The 25,580-nt window shown below is 34.4% G+C and overlaps 1 protein-coding gene across 3 annotated transcripts in view; it reads left to right on the top strand.

Annotated features, from left to right (window-relative positions):
• Window positions 1-10,006: 10,006 nt before the first annotated feature.
• LOC143075122 (uncharacterized) overlaps window positions 10,007-25,580 on the top strand; it is a 28,866-nt gene continuing 13,292 nt past the window's right edge. The window contains exons 1-2 of one of the 3 annotated variants that reach the window (XM_076250429.1): window positions 10,007-10,159; window positions 12,130-12,264. In XM_076250429.1, the coding sequence (XP_076106544.1) occupies window positions 12,155-12,264 (110 nt within the window). In that variant the 5' untranslated portion in view covers window positions 10,007-10,159; window positions 12,130-12,154. Of the gene's footprint in view, window positions 10,160-12,100; window positions 12,265-25,580 lie in introns of all 3 variants that reach the window. The other 2 variants (XM_076250430.1, XM_076250431.1) reach the window with 2 other exon arrangements.

Below are 25,580 nucleotides of genomic sequence, written 5' to 3'. Positions count from 1 at the left end.
GTGATATACCAGGGAACCCCCCTTTCCCTATGCTGACCATCCCTTACGGGCCTAGGGCATAAATGCTATGGGCTTAGAGCCAATACCCACCTCTACCTCTGGTATAAAGACCCAAGTGGAGAATCTCTTAGTTTGGCCAGCAGGTAATAGTTCAGTTTGACTTCGTTGTAAACCGAGTTACCACCTCACCCTTTTAACCCTTTGCAGCCAAGCTCTTTCGGGGCTAGGGCATTAGTGCTATGGGCCATTTAAAAGCCAATTTCTACTTCTACCTCTGGTATCATGGCCCAAGTGGAGAATCCCTTAGTTTGGCCAGCCGGCAATAGATTAATTCGACTTTGTAATATATGAGGGTACCCCTTTTCCCTGTGCTGGCTTACGCGTACGGGTCTAGGGCATAAGTGATCTGAGCCATTTTAAAGGCAGTTCCTACTTCTATTTCTAGTATAATGGCTGATGTGGAGAATCTCTTAGTTTGGCCAGCCAGCAATAGTTCATTTCGACTTCGTTGTAAACCAGGATACCATATCCACCTTTTAAACCTCTGCTGACAAACTCGTACGGGTCTAGGGTATAAGTGCTATGGACCATTTGAAAGGCAATAAATACCTCTACCTCTGGTATCATTGCCTACGTGGAGAATCACTTAGTTTGGCCAGCCGACAATAGTTAATTTCGAATTGGTGATATACCAGGGTACCAACCTTACCCTTTCTTGACTAACTCGTACGGGTCTAGGGGATAAGTGCTATATGCCATTTAAGAGGCAATACCCTCCTCTACCTCTGGTATCATGGTTGATGTGGAGAATCTCTTTGATTGGCCATCCGGTAAGGGTTCAGTTCGATATCGTTGTAAACTAGGAAACTATATCCCCCTTTTAATCCATTCGCTGACAAACTCGTACGGGTCTAGGGTATAAGTGCTATTGGCCATTTTAAGGCAATAAGTACCTCTAACTCTGGTATCATTGCCCACGTGGAGAATCTCTTAGTTTGGCCAGCCAGCAATAGTTCATTTCCAATTTGTGATATACCAGGGTATCCACCTTACCCTTTCCTGACTTACTCGTACCTGGTCAAGGGGATAAGTTCTATGGGCCATTTTAGAGGCAATACCCTCCTCTACCTCTGGTATAATGGTTGATGTGGAGAATCTCTTAGATTGGCCATCCGGCAATAGTTAAGATAAATATTGTTGTAAACCAGGAAACTATATCCCCCTTTTAACCCTCTGCTGACAAACTCGTACGGGTCTAGGGTATAAGTGCTATGGACCATTTTAAAGGCAATAAGTACCTCTACCTCTGGTATCATGGCCCACGTGGACAATGTCTTAGTTTGGCCAGCCGGCAATAGTTCATTTCAAATGTGTGATATACCAGCGTACCCACCTCACCCTTTCCTGACTAACTCGTACTGGTCTAGGGGATAAGTGATATTGGCCGTTTTAGAGGCAATACCCTCCTCTACCTCTGGTATAATGATTGATGTGGAGAATCTCTTAGATTGGCCATCCGGTAAGGGTTCAGTTCGATATTGTTGTAAACAAGGAAACTATATCCCTCTTTTAATCCATTCGCTGACAAACTCGTACGGCTCTAGGGTATAAGTGTTATAGACCATTTTAAAGGCAATAAGTACCTCTACCTCCGGTATCATTTCCAACGTCGATAATCTCTTAGTTTGCCAGCCGGAAATAGTTCATTTCGAATTTGTGATATACCAGGGAACCCACCTTACCCTTTTCTGACTAACTCGTACGGGTTTAGGAGATAAGTGCTCTGGGCCATTTTAGAGGCAATACCCTCCTATACCTCTGGTATAATGGTTGATGTGGAGAATCTCTTTGATTGGCCATCCGGTAAGGGTTCAGTTAGATATTGTTGTAAACTAGGAAACTATATCCCCCTTTTAATCCATTCGCTGGCAAACTCGTACGCGTCTAGGGTATAAGTGCTATTGGCCATTTTAAGGCAATAAGTACCTCTAACTCTGGTATCATTGCCCACGTGGAGAATCTCTTAGTTTGGCCAGCCAGCAATAGTTTATTTCCAATTTGTGATATACCAGGGTATCCACCTTACCCTTTCCTGACTTACTCGTACCTGGTCAAGGGGATAAGTTCTATGGGCCATTTTAGAGGCAATACCCTCCTCTACCTCTGGTATAATGGTTGATGTGGAGAATCTCTTAGATTGGCCATCCGGCAATAGTTGAGATAGATATTGTTGTAAACCAGGAAGCTATATCACCCTTTTAACCCTCTGCTGACAAACTCGTACGGGTCTAGGGTATAAGTGCTATGGACCATTTTAAAGGCAATAAGTACCTCTACCTCTGGTATCAATGCCCACGTGGAAAATCTCTTAGTTTGGCCAGTCGGCAATAGTTCATTTCGAATGTGTGATATACCAGCGTACCCACCTAACCCTTTCCTGACTATCTCGTACGGGTCTATGGGATAAGTGATATTGGCCATTTTAGAGGCAATACCCACCTCTACCTCTGGTATAATGGTTGATGTGGAGAATCTCTTAGTTTGGCCAGCCGGCAATAGTTCAGTTCGATATCTTTGTAAACCAGGAAACTATATCCCCCTTTTAACCCTCTGCTGACAAACTCGTACGGGTCTAGGATATCAGTGCTATCGACCATTTTAAAGGCAATAAATACCTGTACCCCTGGTATCATTGCCCACGTGGATAAGTTATTAGTTTGTCCATCCGGAAATAGTTCATTTCGAATTGTGATATACCAGGGAACCCACCTTACCCTTTTCTGACTAACTCGTACGGGTCTAGGGAATAAGTGCTATGGGCCATTTTAGAGGCAATACCCACCTACACTTCTGGTATAATGGTTGATGTGGAGAATCTCTTAGTTTGGACAACCGGCAATAGTTCAGTTCGATATCGTTGTAAACCAGGAAACTATATCCCCTTTTTAACCCTCTGCTGACAAACTCGTACGGGTCTAGGGTATAAGTACTATCGACCATTTTAAAGGCAATATGTACCTCTAACTCTGCTATCATTGCCTACGTGGAGAATCTCTTAGTTTGGCCAGCCGGCAATAATTCATTTCGAATTTGTGATATACCAGGGTACCCACCTCACCCATTCCTGGCTAACTCGTACGGGTCTAGGGGAGAAGTGCTATCGGCCATTTTAGAGACATTACCAACTTATACTTCTGGTATAATGGTTGTTGTGGAGAATCTCTTAGTTTGGTCAGCCGGCAATAGTTCAGTTCGATATCGATGTAAACCAGGAAACTATATCACTATTTTACCCTCTGCTGACAAACTCGTACGGGTCTAGGGTATAAGTGTTATGGGCCATTTTAAAGGCAATAAGTACCTCTACCTCTGGTATCATGGCCCACGTGGAGAATATCTTAGTTTGGCCAGCCGGCAATAGTTCATTTCGAATTTGTGATATACCAGGGTACCCACCTTACCCTTTCCTTACTAACTTGTACGGGTCTAGGGGATAAGTGCTATGGGCTATTTTAGAGGCAATATTCACCTATACTTCTGGTATAATGGTTGATGTGGAGAATCTCTTAGTTTGGCCATCCGGCAATAGTTCAGTTCGATATCGTTGTAAACCAGGAATTTATATCACCCTTTTAACCCTCTTCTGACAAACTCTTACGGGTATGGGTATAAATGCTATGGGCCATTTTAAAGGCAATAAGTACTTCTATCTCTGGTAGCATTGCCCACGTGGAGAATCTCTTAGTTTGGCCAGCCGGCAATAGTTCATTTCGAATTTGTGATATATGACAAAACACTTCACATATAAACATGTTTCCAGATAAAACACTTCACAGCTAAACATGTCAACAGTATAAGCATTTATCAGCTAAACACGTTTCTGGTCTAAACATCTTACAGTTAAACATGTTTACTGTCTAAGCACTTTAATGCTTGACACGATTAGGCTGTAAACATTAGATTTAAAACATGTCAAAAATCGGTTTCATAAATGTGTTTAGGAAAGTGTTTAGGCTGTAAACACAATTTTTAGAGTGTACGTAACTGCGAGAAATCTCTTTTTTTTTTTGTGTCTTGAGCTCGAGGATGTATGACTACCCATCCACGTCAACTCTGTGTTTATGTTAAATGTAGTTCCATTAGTATCTATCTGATGAGTTAAGCTTTTAACGACTGATTTTTATAGTTTGTTCTTATGTTGTACAGTCACACTGTCCCAGATAGAGGAGGATTGGTGCCTTCAAACGAGTTTAATATTAATAACCCCGCCACTTTCTGTATATGCTTTTCTCTGGTAAGGAACCTGTAATACAGTGGTGGTCGTTATGAGCTGTATAACATATTTGTTTTTCATTCTTTATTTTGTACATGAAATAGGCCGTTAGTTTTGACTTGCTTTATATTTGCCATCGCATGCCCTTTTATAGCAGACTATGCGGTATGGGCTTTGCACATTTTTGAAGGCAATACGGTAACCTACAGTTGTTAATTTCTGTGTAGGTGTCTTGTGGAGGTGCGTCTCATTGACAATCATACCACGTCTTCTATGTATACTAAATATTATAATGTCTAACATTGTTGGGTTGATGTTAAGACGAGTTGTATATATATAATATACAACTCGTCTAAACATCAACCCAACAATATTAGATCTGTAAATTTGCTTTTGCAAATTTTTTGTTCTTCCCTCGCCTGGATTCGAACTCATGTTATACTGAGATATCGTGACACCAAATCGCCTGCACTGTAACAGACGTGCTACACCACACGACCACATGGGCTTCAAAATGAAGTTTCGGTGGCCGGGTGTTTATTACAACGTCAGTTTTAATCTAGCGCCGTACTACAGTATATGATATATATAAGGCATGACGATGTTGTGATCCGATGGATAAATCTGTTGTAGAGTTGTCACTGGTTCAGACGCCATCCTGGTAAATAACAATAGGTCATTTATGGAATCCTGTCTTTCACTGGAAAGATCGTCAATTTCGCACGCCTTTATGACATCATTTACCAGATAGAATGCGCGCCTGTATCCCTGCTCTATTAAAAGTTGTCAGCACATTCATAATCGTCATTCTTTAGGGTAGTAAAGAAATATTGAATGTTCCGTAAGTACACAATCGTGATTGCCGTATGACTGAGGGAGAGGGTGATTTTAATATCCGAAATATTTTGTGCAGTATAAAACAAAACTTTTCCACCCGTTTCCTCTACATGTGTTGGCAATTTCTATGCATATAGTCACATGACAGATTCGTCTGAAAAACGTATCCCTGAACTGGCCTATCCATACGTGCATGAAAGGCGGAATGGAAAGACAAAATATAAAAATTGCTTAACTTAAACTTTACATTTTTATGTGACTATGTGAATTTAGTAGTTCATATCACCCTAAAATGATCCTTGCATAAAGTCCAAATCGGTTAAAAATTCACCAAACGTTGTAAGGCAAAAAAAAAAAAATTAACGATCCTATGCAAAAAGAGGTTTTCGCGTACGGCTACCTGCAACGATCCTTCTCCCTTAAATCAAAAGATTAATTTGTACTATTCGAAGGCCTAGAAACTCTCCATATCAATGTACTAGTATGCTAAACGTGTTTACATTGTTAAAATATCCTTAAGTTCTATATTTTCTTTTCGACTGTTCTTGTGCTGTAAGCTCCAACAATTCTTTTTTGCAAGTTTTGTATATTCCAAAATGCTATTAATGAACGTATACATTACGTATAAAATGAATGTATTAAATTGGAACCTGAATCTTATCAATTGTATCATAAAATGGGGAAACATTTACCAACTTTTAAGGGAACAATCGAAACTCCCAAAATCCTAGACATTAAACAGACAACCCCATTACATGTCCTGCCGCCCGCGTATGCGAATAACCTCTGGCCTTTGTAAGTCTTGTATGGTTTTTTTTAACCCCCACTTAACTTAACTTAACTTAGTTCATTTTTATTTCCTGCTTGGTGTGGCATCCATTTTCACTGAACTAATACACACTTTTGTTTAGGGGCCAGCTGAACCCGCGCCCGGGTGCGGGATTTTTATGCCTCACCTACGATAGAAGAGGGGCATTCTGTTTTCTGGTCTGTACCTCCGTTCGTCCATTCGTTCGTCCGTCCGTTTGTTCGTCCGTGCGTCCGCTCGTCCCGCTTCAGGTTAAAGTTTTTGGTCAAGGTAGTTTTTGATGAAGTTGAAGTCCAATCAACATTAAACTTAGTACACATATTCCCTATGATATGATCTTTCTAATTTAAATGCCAAATTAAATTGTTGACCCCAATTTCGCGGTCCATCGGACATGTAAAATGATAGTGGGGCATCCGTGTACTATGGACACATTCGTGTTACTCGCTGTTGTGAGGACCTATTTGTGGGCTTCGGCTGTTCTGTTTTTTGGTCGGGTTGTGGTCTCATTCGCACATTCTCAATTTCTATTCTCCAATGTATTTTAGTCTTTTAAGTTGTTTTAAAAAATATCTTTGATAGTTTACTCTTTTAAACTCAAAAACAAGGCTTTCATTAAAAAAATATCTAAAATGTTCTCTAGCGTAAATCAAAGATAAAAAAAATACATCATTGTATCTCGATCTTTGATTTGTCATAGAACTTATTAGAGATTATTTTACGAGAGCCTGTATTTGAATTTAAAATTATGATTTGAATTCAAATCGTTCCTTTTATTTCTTACAGGTAATAATGGGTTGCTGTAGGGAGAGTATGTTATGTACACTGACTAATATATAAATACATGCAGCTTAACATTCAGAAGAGTATCCGACATTCACCAGTGCTCTTTCATGCAGTTAAATATTGAAGAGAGTATCCGACATTCACCTTTGTTATTCAATGCAGCTTAATATTCGAGAGAGTATCTAATATTTACCATTGCTCTTCCATGCAGTTGAATACTAGTACTAGTTTTTAAGAGAGTATCCGATATTCACCATATTTATTCCATGCAGCTTTATATTAAAGAGAGTATCTAATATTCAACATTGCTTTCCATGCACCTACATGTAACCCATTTTTACCTTTACATTGAAGGAAATTGATTACATCTAAAGGTTGATTGAAAGTAACATCAAATTCCCAGAATTGTATCAACAGGGTTTCTGATGTTTCATATATGTTACATTTTACACTTTTTAGTACTTTGTCTCTCTATTTAGGCTGCGATGAAACCGTCAGAATAATGCGAAAACTAGCTTTTAATGATATTCAAAGTAAGACAACTCTAATTTAAAAACATAATTATTTTCATATTTAATTATATAATATCGGCAGATTAATATATGGTTTATCTTATACATGAATACCGATTTCTACGTGTTTTGGAGCTTCTGCGTGTAATATCAGAGTGGGCGGTAGTTGGTATGTAGATAGAAATGTCTAAACCCCCGTCATGTGTAGTGAATTAATTATAAGTATACGTGTACGGGCATGACTAACAAAACCTTAAAAACAAATTTGACTTTTAAAAAACAGAATCACGCAAATTTTTTTAAAGGAAATTTGAAGATTTTGAACTCAGTTGTAGGTCAATTATAATTAAACAATTAGCTATAATGTTTTTCTCTTCTTCTGAAGTCTGTGTTAAGTTTTGTGATTTACCAGATTGTGTTATATTTGTCAACGCGCATTTCGTAATTCGGGTGCCTTATTTTTTTAGTATCCCGAAACCACATTTTAAATATCTTCGGTTCAGTTATGGATTAGATACTTTGTCAAAGAAACCCCAAAAATACATTTGTGATGAAAAGTTACAAGCATGCCTATTATTTGATATAACCCAAAATTAGCAGAAACCTTGATGCGACCGATACTATTAATGTCTGTGCAGATAGAGCTCACTTGTATGCAACAAAACAACAAAGTAAGTATTGAATGCTTCTTTTTGTAATGTTTTAGAAATAATTTTAACTCCAATGAAATTTGATTTTTTTAAATCCCAGTTTAATTAGTTGTTAGTACAGACATTGAAATCCATGTATTATATACAAATATGTTTATCTCATTTTTTCGAGATTAGACGTACAGATATATGGACATATTGCAACCAAATTGGGACTTTCCCAATACAATTCCCCTTTAAATTTAGTATATTTGTCACTTCTTTATCATATATATAAGACCGATTTGTTTTCACTCCAATATTTTGATTATAAATAACTTATCGGATATCAATAAGTAACCTTTACATTTTATACATGTACCTACCTGCTGTCACTGATAAGCCCAATAACTAAATCAAATGTTGAGTAAAAGTACAATATAAAGTCTTTTCTTCTTTTTTGGTTGAATTTTACTTGTAAAATAATTTTTTGAACCCCCGACTAGTGAACGTGGACAATGGGCTTTTTATTGTCGGGTTATAATTATATTACATAGAGATTTCATACAATTCGGAATTTGTATAGGTCGGTGTATTCTTAAACGTTTAATTATATTTGCCTATAGAATAAAAAATATTTGACTGGCGGGGTCTGCACAAGTCATGCTCTCCTTCTTCGACGTTGGAATGATGGGACAAAAGAACAAACGAAAGTATATCAATTAATTCATATTCAATACCCAAGTATAGTTTCACCACAATCAAACATATTTTCCCAGGTAAGGGGGATGATTGGGATCCTGCTACATGTTTAACCCGCCATATTCTGTACGTATGTGCCTGTCCCAGGGACCTGTAATTCAGGGGTTGTCGTTTGTTAATGTGTTGCATATTTGTGTTTCGTTCTTTTTATGTACATAAATTAAGCCGACAGTTTCCTCGTTTAAATTGTTTTACATTGTCATTTCGGGGCCTACATTATGCGGTATGGGCTTTGCTCATTGTTGACGACCGTACGTTGATCAATAGTTGTTAATTTTTGTGTCATTTGGTCTCTTGTGGATAGACTGAGAGCTAAAATATTTGCAGTGTATACGTTTGTACCAATCTTAAAAAGATTTATGAGACAATACATATACAATTTTTTTTTATACCAATCCAATTGTTCCCGACTATTATAGTCTCTTGTGGAGAGTTGTCTTATTGGCAAAAATACCAAATGATCTTTTTAATATAGCATCAATTTGAATCATCCACCGGTATATAACAGTTCTGAGAGAAATATTATCGTGTGTTTATGTAATATGAATATAATATACCTTGCTTTGTAGTAGACCTAAATGGCGCGCTAAGCCGGATTATTAAAGTGAATGTTCACAAGGTAACAAGGAAGAAGTGTCATCACGCGGACACATTCATTCTCCTAGATAACAGGGATTCGCCTTCACTACTTAATATCGCATGTTTAGCGGAAAAGCAGTTAATACCAATACTAAATAATGTGGGTTGATCCGGCTTTGGTGCAATCCAAAGACCTCCCGCACTCAAAGCTACCACGCTACTGCGATATCACCAAAGCGGTATAGGGAACGTAAAATTTTCTCTTAAATCGTATCTTTTAGAATATTTTGTGACAGTTAAACTGAAATATTTCAATATAAACTGTGGTAATCATTGCTCTATATTATATCATATTTAAATAGAGTTCTCTTGAGTATATTTTTTTTTCTTCAGTTGATGTATGTATATTCTGGTATATTCATCCAACATTCGAAGCATACCTATAGAGCTGCGATGGAATTTTGGGTTGAGGGTTATATCGGTCCCCCTTTTTACAGGATCAATGTGGAGATATGTTATTTTATATAACAATATTTACAAGGAGAATCCAACCCAAACAGAAGGAAAGCATAGATAGGTTTCGATTGTGAAGAAAGTATATTAATAAATATACTTTTGAGTTTTGTTGATTTGCATGACTTGATTTGTAATTTAAATCACAGTCCCTTTCATTCGAAATTTAACAAAACTTTTAAATGGTGGTATAAATAATTAATCAAACCTTTTAAATTTAACAACAAATTAAATTTGATTTGCATTTTAAAACAAGATATGGTAAAGGCAGACAAAACAGTAAGTGAGAGATTATCATTTAAACTCTATCTGTGTTTACCTTTTATACCTACGTCCTGTGAAACCATGGTGAGGACGAACGCTTTGAAAATGGCTGCCCCCATAGAGTGTAGGATTTAATTTGTCTCATATTTACATAGTGGAAGTGTTTCAATCGAGATATTTGCATCAAATTAGCCAGGTAATTTTTACATATTTTCTTGAATTTTAAATGATTTTTAAAGGACAGTTTCTCGTTTCTTGTGTCGACAAATGTTAATTTTATCTATTTAATCTAATGCTAGTGTTGCCTTTTAACATTAAGTCCAACGTTTTAAATTTGATATACTTGTCAATTAAGGTATAGAATACATTTTGTATATGTCATCAATTGTTCAAACACGTCTTTATAATTTGATTCGTATAATGCAACTGGATAAACTAAATGGAGAAGTTTTGTTTTAAAAGATTAAAACTAAATGCTGAAGTTGAGAAAAAGATCATTTAAAAATAGTGGATGGCATATTGAATCCAAATTGTTTGAATGGTATATAGATACAAAGTATAATTCCACTTCTTTTTATAAAAACCTTGTCTTATTATGTGGAAGTTTCAGTGACAAGTTGCTCTACTTGAAGGTCTCGCCATACCACTTGACATAAAGTCTTAGCAGTTACATTTCTGATAATTGTAAATTGAGAAAGTGCTTTCTTTTACTCTTTTCTGATAATTGTAAATTGAGAAAGTGCTTTCTTTTACTCTTTTCTGATAATTGTAAATTGAGAAAGTGCTTTCTTTTACTCTTTTCTGATAATTGTAAATTGAGAAAGTGCTTTCTTTTACTCTTTGAATTCTTTTTTGTTATTCTGGTGATGAGATACCATCAAACAAAAAATGTATACAACATTAAAACACACTTGTAGTGCTGTTTTCCATTTCGACGGTCATTTTTGAGGTCTAAAACGATGAATTAGATATCTAATATTATGTAAAGCCGGAGACATTAAAATAACTATCTAATACCAAAGAGGTATTATATGTAACAATAAATTGATACCAATCTGTTAAATAATATTTATACAGTCGTTCGTAATATTCGATATTTAAAGTTTTATTAAACAATACCATCAAAAGTAAAATTTGTAAATTTCATTTAGACATAAGATTACATTCATATCGGGAGTAATGAACTTTTAATTATATTTAATTATTAATTCGTGCAAATACATTTTATTAAATTAGATTAAATCTATAGGGAAAAACTTCACCTGAAGGTTTGAGACCAAACTTTCCCAACATATGCTACCCATTTATTCAAACATTTAAAAAAATCTTTTGAGCTTCTTTCTAACCGTATTACGGGATTATTGTGGGTTATTGTACATGACATAATCATTCTTTTGTTGGGTGGTTTTCATATTTTATAAGCAATTCATCGAATGTAATATTGATTTTGAGGAGAATAAACCATAGGACAACATTGACATTTCCCTCAAACTTGAATATAATATTTGATAATAAATTATGCAGCACTTGAAACTATATTGGACCTATTGTACCGTCAAACAAATCTGTCCCAATGGTGAATGTAACAAAATTTATCAAGAATGATTGAATCATATGAATTTTTCATCATTTTTATCACGTGTAAATATAACCTGCCCTATCGTTAGGGTTTTTATTTAGGAAATTAAAATAAAACATATTACGATTACGGATTTTCGATATTATATATTTATAGAAAGAGGTAAGATATTCATGGGGATGCAATAGGTCTATCTAATAACCATAAAAAATAAACGAATATGTTGGGTATACATGTACGTATACTTTCTTCCATGTAATGAACACTTAAGAGTCTATACTGTTACAATATTTGGAGCTGTCATCCGGGTTTCCTAGAAGGGAATGTTACTTAATATGTCATTTGTAAGACGTACATTGTATGTGTACACACATTCCTGCAATATGAAGTTTCTTTTGGTGTGGTTTCCGTAGCGGTACATTTGTTTAAGTGGCGTGTGTAACGTACAACCTTTTAAATCATTTGATGAGAACCAGGCAATAGAAGAGTTGCCCCAATCTTGAGCAACTCTCCAACTAGGTTATTTCTGTACTGTCATTTTCTTGTAATATTTTGTAGGTAAATTGATTGAAATTGATAAATTGCAGGTATTCAATGAAATAAACAACAGCAATGTCCAGTTTGGTACCCGGAAGTTTATTTTACGCCACCGGATTAAACAGAAAACATACTCCGACACCAACTACTATATCAAATGAGGAATTAGAGAAAAGATATGCCAGGTACGTTCTTATCCAAACACTTACCTCTATATCAAATGAGGAATTATTTAAACGATATGCCAGGTACGTTCTTTTTAGGCAATACTAATCCAATACTTACCACTACATCAAATGAGGAATTAACAAAAAAAGATATGCCAGGTACGTTCTTTCTAGACAATACTAATCCGACGCCTACCAATATCTCAAATGAGGAATTAGCAAAAAAAAGATATGCCAGGTACGTTCTTTCTATGCAATACTAATCCAATACTTACCACTATATCAAATGAGGAATTAGAAGGAAAAAAAGATATGCAAGGTATGTTCTTTCTAGACAATCATTTCATGAGTTACTAACAATCTTGACCAGATAATTGTCTGTTGAGGTTGTGATTTTGGGTAATACCAGGCGGATTAAATGCAAGGCAAATTCATGTTTCGCCCTCCCATGGTATTGGGTTTGAGAATGGATGATTGTTTACATGCACGTTCTATCTAGCCGATTGTATTTGTTCTTGTCATTTGGTTTGTATTTTCATTTCCAAGTGTTTGATGTTGTACTGCTTCTGATATCAGTATCCATGTTAATCGTGTTTGACTGAATCATGATTCCAATGTTGTTTATTGAAAAACGTTGGTAGTCGGTTACTTTAAACCGAATATATGGAAAAAAATGTTGCTAATTGATATCTTAAAAAGACTAATGAAACTGCTTACATGTATATACAATGACTAAGTGCATTTAGATTTTTGGACTGGCATAGCTATTAAACTTTCGCAAACAAGATAAAAGAAGTCACTTTATAAAACTTTTTTTAATGTTTAATCATAAAATTTCATTTAAATTATTTGATATTGAAATTAGTACTAAAGGAAACGCGAAAGTATTGTAAAAGTAATTACAATATATTGACTCTCTTGTGACGTAAATTATTTAAAACTGTCAGACTCGACTAATGATGTTGATTTAATTGTTTGATAGAAATAGATAAATATTGACTAACATAAAGTAATTAATAAAACCATTAAATCTTTTAAAGTAAATAATTATGTGATCGGTGTCGAACGGACATAGCGATATCCGTACGTTTTACTTTACTTTTGGTTAACATGGCAGATCTAGAGGTGGACACAGGCAAATACGTGACCGCGGTTTATATTTTTTACACTTGATTAATCATTAAAAGACCGCCTTCATATATGTCAGACATAATTTATATTAAATGGTGATGTCGATTGCTTTTACATGGTACTATAACACACAATGACAAGAGTTTTGGCGCAATATCTAGAAAGCTATTACAATTTTATTTTTCAATTTTTCATTGGCTGGTTGATTTTTTTTTAACGTAATCTTCCCAAATACATGTATTGCATTCACTTGTTTGACCAAATCTTCGAACAAATAGATAAAATATAAAACGTTGTGGTTTAATGCGGAAGGCATTCCATGAATAACAAACACACTAATTTTGCTACTTAATATGTATACATCTATGTAACAATATCATGGCTATTTAAAATAAACCTCACATTTGATAATACTATAGACTATAGATTTTGTCGCACTTATCGATATTTTCACAGTGTATATCAATTTACAATGGTATATCATACTAGCCAGGCTTAGTTCTGTCAGATGAAGGATATTATCTTTTTGACACCATTTAATATACTGATAAAGCTTTTGACAAATTGTTTAAATGACGCATAAGCATGAACCGACTTCTCAAATGATATCTCACATCGTTGACTTTGTTTGGAAGCATACATGCTTAAATCATGTGTATTCACATATGTACACAAAAAATAATGTACATGTAGTACATTAATGTTTATAGAAGTTTTGTATTGTTATGTTGTCTGTATTTATATCAACCGTTAAACTCGGAATTTAATTCAAATAATTTCCTATTTTGATCTTAATCGTTGATATTAATTATTTCAAACCATCTTCGAGTAAGTGAGTTGCGATGCTTAAGTATTATATTATATATGACAATTGCCATGTCCATACTATAGACACATTAGTACACGATACCATAAGGGAAATACTATTTTATTTTAAAGGGGTAGAGGAAGGGAGTGGTGCGAGGGAAAAACTTTGAATAAAAGGCAGGACAGGAGTTTTTGAGTAAAAACAGTAGGGTTAGAGACAAGATAAAAACAAAAGGCTAGATAAAAAAGAGACATGACCGAAAAAAAAGGCAGGACAGAGATTACAATAAAAAAAAAGGACCCCCCACCCCATTAAAATCAAATGATAGCTACATAAATCATATACATTGTATATTGCATTGCTCTACACACAACTATTTATACAATAGAGAAGTATTTCCCTTTTCATTCGTGTGTTCCTTGTCAAAAGTTTAACTTCTGGTGTATGGTTGGTCATTTGTGCTATTTAAGAGGGGGTTTGTTTTATATGTATGTACATGTAAGAGTCCAAAACTTTGATGTTTTTAATTATTAAAAAACACAGTTGAAATAGCGTTGTATTCATTCACCATAGTTGCTGCATTCTGTTGCGGTTTTTCCATTATTTTACATTATATAATCACTTTATATGAAGTTTATTTTGTCACATTAAAAAGACATTTGTCCCATACCGTGAAATATGATGATCGACCAAATGCACCGTGCACCAGCGAACACGGTTCTTTTGTTTCCCTCAATGATGTATTTATAATTCAATGGAAATTTATCTATTCCGCTATACATAACAATAGTCTCTGTTGCATTCAAGTTAAAACACTAGTTCTGCTTGTACCTTCATTGGAGCGGTAAATGGAAACGTAAACCACATTTTTGTACAGAATAAAACAATAAGGCATTGATCAAAGTTCATTTAAAGGATATACAATGTACACACAACGGCATGCAGATAAATGCGTTATGTAAAATTTGAATATTTTAAATACAAAAAGGATATTGTTTATTGCAACATAGCACCAGTAACTGTGACAAGTCTTTTTAAAGTGTTCAAGTTTTTATAGTTTCTAACAGGCTCTGTTAAAAGTGTGGATTGTTGTCTAGGATAAATACACTATAAACAGGTGGATTTTCTTTGATCTCTGAGAAGGTATTGAAATTTATTTTCATAACATAATTAACTTATATTGAAAGATATTGGCTATTATTTCTTCTTTTACTTCTTTTTAAAACTGTTTAGTTGTTTTTTTAATACCACGCAGTATTAGTAAAAGTCTCTTGCTTATTTGTTTAAACGTTTCAGTATATCTGACGATATGGCCTCGGGTAGCATAATGTAGAAATAGGTCTTAGACCACAGGTCCGTAATTCTAGTTCATGCTGCTGCTGTACCTAGCACAAGTTTAGAAAAAAGAGAGCAGTGGTGTAGGTTCTGCGCTTGTAGTTTGTCAAAGAAGTGTGTCATGTTTTTCTACCGACTGTCCTTGGGAGCTGCCAAGTAAAATCTGATTCGGCTTTACACTCTACTTAAAAGCAGAGTGTGCTTTAAATTTGCTTTTGCAATTGCTATGATATAATTATTATATACATTTCTGCACCTGGTATCCATCTATTAATCAATATAACTTATGTATATGTATTCTTGTACATTGTATGTCCTTAGTAGTCTGTGTAAGACGAGGTCACGTTATTATATAAGTCTGAGCCAATACAAAACTTTAATTATCAAAAGCAAAACATATAAGAGTGAATTATAAGGACGACTTTCGAATTCAAAGTCATCAGATAGATCAAATCAATCCATTTAAAGGTAATTAAAAGCTTTATAAACTGCACAGTGGTATTTGTCCTTCAACGCCGACATTTTGTTTTAGAACACATTAATATTGTTTAATTAATAATTCAGATGATCGAATGTAATAGATAACCAGAAGTTAAGTCATCCGTGCGAATATGTTTACTTTGAATGGTCTGATTAACAAATAGAGTATACAGTAATATATCTCCAATATATCAATATCTATATAAAAACAACAAGAAACAAATACATTTAAAACTTGGCAGACAAAGGTATTTTTTATAATCATGGGCTTACCGTCGGGTAACTTTCATACAATCCTTTTACATGTCTTGTCTTTTTATGTTACAAGCCCCCTACGGACCCACGGAAGAGCTCTTCCGAGACTTGTTCTAATGTTTACGGAGCATGGAACCCTATACACGATGCGCCGAATTAAACACCCCATTCCATCTGGACGGGACAATGTATTTATACATCCCGTTTAAAAGTCAAAACAGATGCCTTGGTATGATAGTTGTACCATTTATACGGGGATTTTGAGGCATTGCTTTACGTTGGGACGTCCTTAAAATTTTCAGTCAATAATAAAGAGCTTTTACAAAATGTTTTTATTATGCTTGCAGACAGCAAAACGGACATATTAGATATCAAAAACAAAAGTTGTCGAATATAAAATTAGAGTATTACACTGCTATCATTAAGAACAGTGAACTATAATTTCTTACATCTACGTCATTTTGTCGTTGAAGAATTGTGTCATTGGCATCATATTACCACATCTTCTTATTCTTATAAAACTGTTAAATACCATGTACAGTGTACGTGTCCGTAAATAATCTAAAAATGACAAGGGCGTCTTCATCTCATAATTAAAACTTAATCATGTAACTGTAATAAAATAATCCTCTGAATTGCACATTTATTCAATTCTTTTTGATGTATTTAACTTGGAATAAAGGAAGTATGCTTGATAACTTCAGTATTGTGCAAAATAACAAATGCATTTTATTTAACAATAATAACTGTTAGAATTATTAGGTCTACTTTTGTGTCTGGTAATTATGTCTGAATAGGTGTCTTTTTTTTCTAACTAATGATTCAGAAGAAGAAGGTTTTTTATCTTTGAAAACCAATATGATCTATATGCTAGTTAAATAGATATAGGAAGATGTGGTATAATTTCCAATGAGACAACTCTCCACAAGAGACCAAAATGACACAGAAATTAACAACTATAGGTCTCCGTACGTCCACTTTGGAAAGTAAGTTACAAAACGAAGGACATATGGACATATAACATCTATTGGGAGAAACCTAAATGTTGATCAGAAGAATTTCTTATTAGTGTGATCCAAACATGCACTCTACTTTATACTAGACCGACATCTTGAGCTGGTAGCGTGCCAGTTTACAAGGTATAAATCCTTCTCATTTCACCTTGACACATGATATGATATCAATTCTGAACTGGCCAGTCTTTGCAATAGTTAATACATGCCGCGTACTTATCGGAGAAGCAGCACATTCTTATATCCAAGTGCTTAATATACATAGCCTGGGATCAAATGCATGACCCCTCGTCTCGATGCAAACGATATTATAAGTAGACCATTGTACCAAATACCGTCAAAACATGTGAATTTAAATCATGATTAAACTGTACTTCAAAGAATAAAATAACAACAGCTTTTGATAACATTATTTTTTTATAACATTATTTTTTTGTATAATTATAGTTTTGTATAGTGAGCCTATAAGTTATCTAAAGACATTATTTATTTGAATTATCTGAAGTCATACGTAATTTAGTGATTCGAATTACTGACATAATACATTTAGTGTTCAATGTTTGTGGGAAAAGTTTACAGAAAATGTGGTTTATATTTTGTCTTTGTTATTGAACATACAATGAATAATACCAGGCTGATTTAAATATATTTTCAACAGACCAAGAACATATAGGCTCTCGTGTCTTCGTTGACTCTGTCTATGTATAATTCCTTTAGTTTTTAGTATTACTTAACATTAAGATTGTTCCTTTGTCAATGAAAGGGGTTAATTTTGAGTATATAGTATGTAGTGTGTCTTGTGTGAGATTCCAATGAAATATTCGAGTATATTGTATGTCGTGTGTCATTGTGTGAGGTTCCTATGAAAATTTAATATTTGCGTATATTGTTTTTCGTGTGTCGCCTTTCCTGGGAAATGGTTTCATACATAATTTATAGTCTGTCCTTGTATCATGTTCCTATGAAAAGTTTGCCAAACATATATTCCATTGCACTAATGCAGCCTTCCATGGTGCTTGAACCATATGCACTATTACGTAAAGTGTGGTATATAGCGATAGTAAATATGTATAAAAAGAGTTGTAGCGTAAACGTCAATGGGACTACAACCCAGAGCAGAACGGGATATAGTTATAACCCCATTGTAGTATTATTGTATAGATCTGCATTTAGACAACTATCCACAAAAGACCAAAATGACATAGACATTTACAACTATAGGTCACCGTACACCCTTCAACAATGAGCAAAGCCCATACCGCATAGTCAGCTATAAAAGGCCCCGAAATGACAACTGTAAAACAATTCAAACGAGAAAACTTACGGCCTAATTTATGTAAAATAATGAATAGGCTATTCAATTCGTTATTAGTCAGCCCAAAAACTGTGGTACCCAGTGAAATATTTAAATGCCTGACAAACAAAATGAATTATTATGAATCAGCTGACATAGCGTAAAATCCTGTTGTAACATCAATGATTGATAGAAATATTACAACATTTTATTCTCTTCGTGCAATCATGCTATGCACAGTTTTATTAAATATTAAATAAACATGTATACAATCTGCACACTCGAAATGCTTCATAACAATTGGTCGCTAAGATGTTTACGTATAGTTTCGGTTACAAATCATACAACAGCTGCAAGTATAACCTTCAGAGCTCGTTTACCCCCTCAAAGTCTGATTAAGGATTACAATCTAGTAAAAGTACTGTGAAATAAATTAAAACTAATTAAATATCGAGCAAGAAATATATATTATATATATATATAGATTCTACCACTGCATCGAGTGTAATACGATATTTATCCACTCTCGACAGTCAAATTTTCAAATTTAAAACGCGAGGCTTGCCCGAGCGTTTTAAATATTAAAATTTAACTGTCGAGAGTGGATAAATATCGTATTACACGAGATTTGGAGGTGGAATCTGTTCCTCTAATGATTTTCTAACATTATGCATGCAAACTTATTCCTTCTTTTCGAATGATCTGCAAAAAGTTGTGTTCTTTCTATGTGACGTCATCAGGCATAGTCGCCTTTTTCATGCCGTCACAATAGGAAATTCAGAGGAAAGCAAGAAAATTCGACGTCATAATCGGATTTCAACCAATGAAGTACTGAGATCAAACGAACCACACGTTGATTATTTTTTTTATTATATACAATGGGTGCAGAAAAGGATAAATTGACGAATAATTAGAGAAATATATATATATAGATATATTAACAAAAAAATACAAATCCCAACAAAAGACAGGCAAAATAAAAAAAATATGAAAAAAAAAGAATATGAATAAAAGAGGGTAAGGGTAGAAGGCCAAAAAGACAGAAACCCAACGACACGCATATCAAATAAAGGCACATTCAACATTATCTTCAACGACCTTCAACCATAGATTTATGTCAAACCCTAAATCATCAACCAATCTTTTAAAAGTATTACAGTGTATAGAAAAATAAAAGCTAACCCATGTGTCAGTATGAGCTAAGGGCCGAACATTTTTTTATGAATGAGCATGCTGACAAACTTGTATGTATTACATAAGAGCCAAACATTGTGTCAGTATAAGCATAGCGACAAACCTTGTGTCCTTGTGAGGTTGACGCCAAACCTTGTGTCCGTATGAACTAGCGACAAACCTTGTGTCCTTATGAACTAAGCACCAAACCTTATATTTGTGTCTATATGAACGTGACGGCAAACCATTGCCCGTATGAGCTGAGCGTCAAACCTGTTGTCTGTATGAGCTTAGCTAGCGCCAAAACTTTTCTGTATGAGCATGTCGATAAGCCTTGTTTCCGTATGAGCTTAGCGCCAAACCTTTTTTTTTTTGTATGAGCATGACGCCAAACCTTTTGTCAGTATGAGCTAAGGACAAAATCTTTTGTCAGTATGAGCTAAGGACAAAACCTTTTGTCAGTATGAGTTAAGGGAGGAGGCAGCAAGCCAATAACAAGGTGTCCAATTCATCTGAATATTTCAGGGCAGATAGATATTGACTTGATTCAACCCCCATGTCAGATTTGCTCTAAATGCTTTGGTTTCAGAGTTATAATCCAAAATCTACATGTTACCCCTATGTTTTATTTTTAGCCATGGCGGCCATCTTGGTTAGTTGGCCGGGTCACTGGACACATTTTTAAAACTATATGCCCTAGTAATGATTGTGGTCAAGTTTGGTTAAAGGAGTAGGTCCAGTAAGACCCCTTTTTGGCCCCAAAATATAGCAGTTTTACAAAGTTGTTAAAATGTAAACTTTTAGTTACTTGTTGGACAGTAGAATGCTTCTGCTACATAAATATGGGCTGTTTTTGACAATACAATGCACATATAACGCGTATTAGCACCATAAAGTCATGCTAAATTACTGAAATCTTCACATTTCTAGCATTTGAGTTAAATTTTAGACGGTTTTCGTGTAAAACGAAAGTGGCCGCATTCGTGTTCATCCTTAATATTGAAATGTAAGTTGTATTTTATGATAATACATAATACATATAAAGGTTCAGGATGAACACGGATGCGGCCACTTTCATTTTTGACAAAAACCATCTGAAAAGTGACATTTTTCGGCATATTTGGTAGATTTTTCATATTTGAGCTTGAATCGGATCGCTTTTAATGACTTAATCAGTTAAAATCTTTCCATAAACTAATTGATTCAAATGAAATAGACACTTAAGTGTTTAAAAAGTGGTCAAAATATTTCGTCAGATGAACCTGAAATTTGAGGCCAAAATCGGCCCTTACCGGACCTACTCCTTTGGTCAAGTAGTTTCAGAGGAGAAGATTTTTGTAAAAGTTAACGACGACGGACGCCAAGTAAAGGGAAAAGCTCACTTGGCCCTTTTGGGCCAGGTGAGCTAAAAATAAAATCTAACCAGTTTTGAACTATTTATCATTGGCGGGGCTCCCGGTGTCCGAGTGGTCAAAGTAGCCAAACGACCGTATCGGTAGCATGTAAACACTGATGTTGTGAATTCAAAACCCGTACGAGACAGATTCACATAATTGTAAGTTTTTCTACTGAAGGTCGGTGGTATTCTCTTAGAACTCCGGAGTTCCCCATCAATAAAAACTGACTGTCACAAAATATCACACTACTGATGAAGGTAGCATTAAACACCAATCAATCAATCAATCAATTCGTCCCTAAAGAGACACGCCAGATAATTTAAAAGAAAACTTAATGGGTCTGTAGGTGGCCTGTTACAAGGCAATTTTATGTCCCTATCCAATATGCCCCCGTGTTAGTTTTTTCGTCCTGAACATGCATGAGATATATGCCACTGGACTTTATGCAATCTTCAGTCAAACACAGAATTGCCATCTAACCGTTGGTTTTCAAATAATAATTAAGAAACACACAGTAATATATTAAGAAATGACGTAAGAGAACCTTTGACATATATAGATATAATTTCTGATATATATGGCTTTAGACTTTCTGCTGAGCATACATTTCCTTATCAATAGCAAAAGCAATTTGTTAACCATTAAATAATGAAATACCACAAGTTTAACATGAAATAAACAATTATCACGCCTGACACCATGACATCTAAATTGGTATTCAATTAAAACACCCTAATCTCCGATAAATTAAATCAATTTTAACGGTAATGAGTACAAAATAACTATAGGAAATTAATCTTGTTAGGAGTTGTTGTCAAAACATAAAAAGTTTAATATCACCATCGATTCCTGAAATGAGAATCCGATAATTTTTATATGGCATGTCAACAGGAAGAGATCAAAGAAAGGGAAAAGTCGATTATCATAACATATAATTTGAGCCTTGTTAAATCAGATTGTTATAACAATGCAAGTCTGGTATTTAATCAGTGACAGTAAAGAAACGTTCAATAATATCATATTAATTATCAATATACTATATATTTTAGAGAGTTTGGCCTGGAATATGGGTTAGATAAAACTCTATCATGTTCAAAGAACTTGGCCGAGATTGTAGAGCCGAATTGCATTTAACACACGTGTGCACTTCAGATCGCAGCATCACTGTATGAAATGAAGTATCGGATTTTGTATTTATTTACTTAAGCAACACGACGGGTGCCACACGTAGACAGGAACTGCCTTCTTTTCCGGAACACATCTATTTCTGAACAGATAATGATTAATACGATGTGTTCTTAGGCAGCAACCATTTGATTTTCAGGGGGGGGGGGGGGGGGGGGGGGGCTATGTTTTCTTTTGGAAAAAAAAGTTTGTTTCCAGTTTTTGGAGAAAAAAATAATTTGTTTTTGATTCTAAGAAAAAAAAATTGTTTGTTTCACCCTCAGCTGCCACTATATGTAATGCTAAAATTGAAAAGAAAAAAATTGTTTTCGACTTGTCGCGAAAAAAATAGATTGTTTGTTTTGTCCAGAAAAAATTACCATAGCCCCCCCCGTAACTAAAACTAGCCCCCCCCCCCCCAGAAAATCAAATGGTTGCTGCCTTAATTAATTTTTGTTTTTTTAGTTTCGTTAATTTTATTTGAGTCTGCGCATAACTAATTTATATGTATAATTTAATGACTTTTTATTGCTTTTAGATACGATCAATTCACAACAAACAGCCGAAATCAATTATTCAGGCACTCTATATTTCAATTTAATATAATACATGTGTTTATCTTAATTAATTTTTTTGTCAAATTAACAGGCGTATTCGATAAATATTAAAACAAATCTGCATTTATTCCAATTAATTTCTGAAACAAAGAACCAATACAAATCGTCATACTTTTACCCTCGTTGTTAAGTGTCATTTGTAGTAATTAGAAACAAGACTTTAGAGAAAGTTCATAACCGTTGATGCACAATAGTCTCTAAACCAAAGTAAAAGCATAAGCAAGTGATGCGGTGCAGTCTTTTGTAGAGTTAGTGTAAATGATATTGATGTCATTAAAAATCGTAATTTTTTATTGATAAACATCCTTTCAGAACAAGGCGCTCTGTCAGTTGTTTTGTTTACCACTAAGCTGATTAGAGACTCAATTAACAATGATCATAGACGTATGTCAATATTTAGTTATTCGTAACTAAAACTATTAACTTAAACTTGTTCTCAGAAATAAGTAAATAGTTATTAGTATATTTGTTTAAAATAATAAACATTCGATTGTCAAGGGTTACGACTAGTTAATTATACTCTTTCACTATTCCAACAGTTGTTGATTTCTCAATTTTCATGGGGTACACATCTTCTTCTTAACTAGGTCTATGCTGACTTATATTTAATGAATCCTCTCATATTTAATGCGTTTCCCTCAGTTTTAGTTTGTTACCCCGATTTTGTTTTTTGTCCATCGATTTACGAGTTTTGAACAGCGGCATACTACTGTTGCCTTTATTTACCAAGACAACAAATATTCCTGAAAATACCATTGTCCTCAACACACCAAAGTTGGTAACAACGAAACAATATATATCAACAGTTCTTGTTTCGTTGTATTTATGTTTCTGCTTTGTCTGAACCTATTTATATATCTTCATTTTGAACGACACTAACATCGCAAAAATTTGGTCTTTAGCGAACACAATGCGGTTTACCTCAGACTTATACCATGCATATCAACTGTGCTGAATACATTGATCCTCCTTTCAAATGGACATGAGCTAATGCTGCTGGTTTAAAATCGTTAAAAAAAATAAAAAAATTTAAAGGCAACAGTAGTATACCACTGTTAAAAGTCTTAAATCTCAATCGATTACTCGAAAACAAATCCGGGTTACAAACAAAAACCAAGAGAAACGCATACTGCACAAACATGGAATGTGTATCAACAGTATCACATGTAGACGGGAATATAATTGTAATTAATTATATTGATACATATTTCATGAAAGTTTTTATCATTCAAGCTAAGATTTTAATGTTATTGCTAAGTTATAAACGTGTCTGCCTGTTTTTTTATAGCCTTCATCTTATATAAGTCTCTAATATACCAAATTTGCAGATCATGTTATCTTTATAAAAGCCATTCAGTAGCAAACTGTTGTCATACATTTTTATATATGTTCATATTGTCTTTCGAAATGATGTGAATAAAACTGCAAGTATTTTCTGTTTTAACGTAACCAGATAAAATAGCAGTATAAAGTGAATTAAAAAAAATGAATTCCGACTTACATTTTAAACGGAAAATGCTGACATGTAATATTGTTGATATGGTCATATATATAAATTAACTGTTTACAAAACTTTTGAATTTTTGAAATATTAAGGCTTTTCTACCTCAGGTATTTTGCAAAACTTTTAGGAATTTAGGTCCTTAATGCTCTTCAACGTCGTACTATATTTGACATTTTAAACTTTTTGGGAATCGAGCGTCACTGATGAGTCTTTTGTAGACGAAACGCGCGTCTGGCGTAAATACAAAATGTTATCCTTGTATCTCTGATGAGTTTATTTTTTTACTTAAGTTTACGGTTGCGATATATAGAATGACTGTAACTGTCACATCATGTATAACTGCATGCTACCAACTTTAAATAATAAACTGTGTCGAATTTAGTACACATATATTTCAATTGATTTAAATGAAGACATGAAAAGACAACCGTAGAGCGATAATCAATAAGTTTAACACATTATTCCACATGAATACCTCAATTCAGTCCATTTAAATGTATTTCAACCCATTAACAAGTATTAAAAAATTCCTAAATAATTTGATATATGTGAACTGCAAATATTAATGTTATAATAAAACATTTTATATTACATGGCTGAGATGATTTTTTTTTCACATTTCGGATATGATGAGATTTTCATCATATCTACTAAGAAGTGATCAAATATCAATTGATTTTTTTTAATCCCATAGATATCAAATGCATCAATTTTATAACGTCTTGTCTTTCCACTTGTATGTTTGTCCATCTGATGAGTTAAGCCTTTTTTCAACTGATTTTTATAGTTCGTTCTTATGTTGTACTGTTATACCACTGTCCCAGGTTAGGGGAGGGTTGGGATCCCGCTAACATGTTTAACCCCGCCACATTATTTATGTATGTGCCTGTCCCAAGTCAGGAGCCTGTAATTTAATGGCAGTCGTTTGTTTATGTGTTACATATTTGTTTTTCGTTCATTTTTTTACATAAAAAAGGCCGTTAGTTTTCTCTTTTGAATTGTTTTACATTGTCTTCCATTCTCAATTTTATCTTATCGGGGCCTATTATAGCTGACTATACGGTATGGGCTTTGTTCATTGTTGAAGGTTGTACAGTGACCTATAGTTGTTAATGTCTGTTTCATTTTGGTCTTTTGTGGATAGTTGTCTCATTGGCAATCAT

Source organism: Mytilus galloprovincialis, chromosome 5 (assembly GCF_965363235.1).
Source record: "Mytilus galloprovincialis chromosome 5, xbMytGall1.hap1.1, whole genome shotgun sequence".
Taxonomy (NCBI): domain Eukaryota; kingdom Metazoa; phylum Mollusca; class Bivalvia; order Mytilida; family Mytilidae; genus Mytilus; species Mytilus galloprovincialis.
Note: the sequence above shows the minus strand (reverse complement) of the source record. Positions and strands in the feature narration are given on the sequence as shown.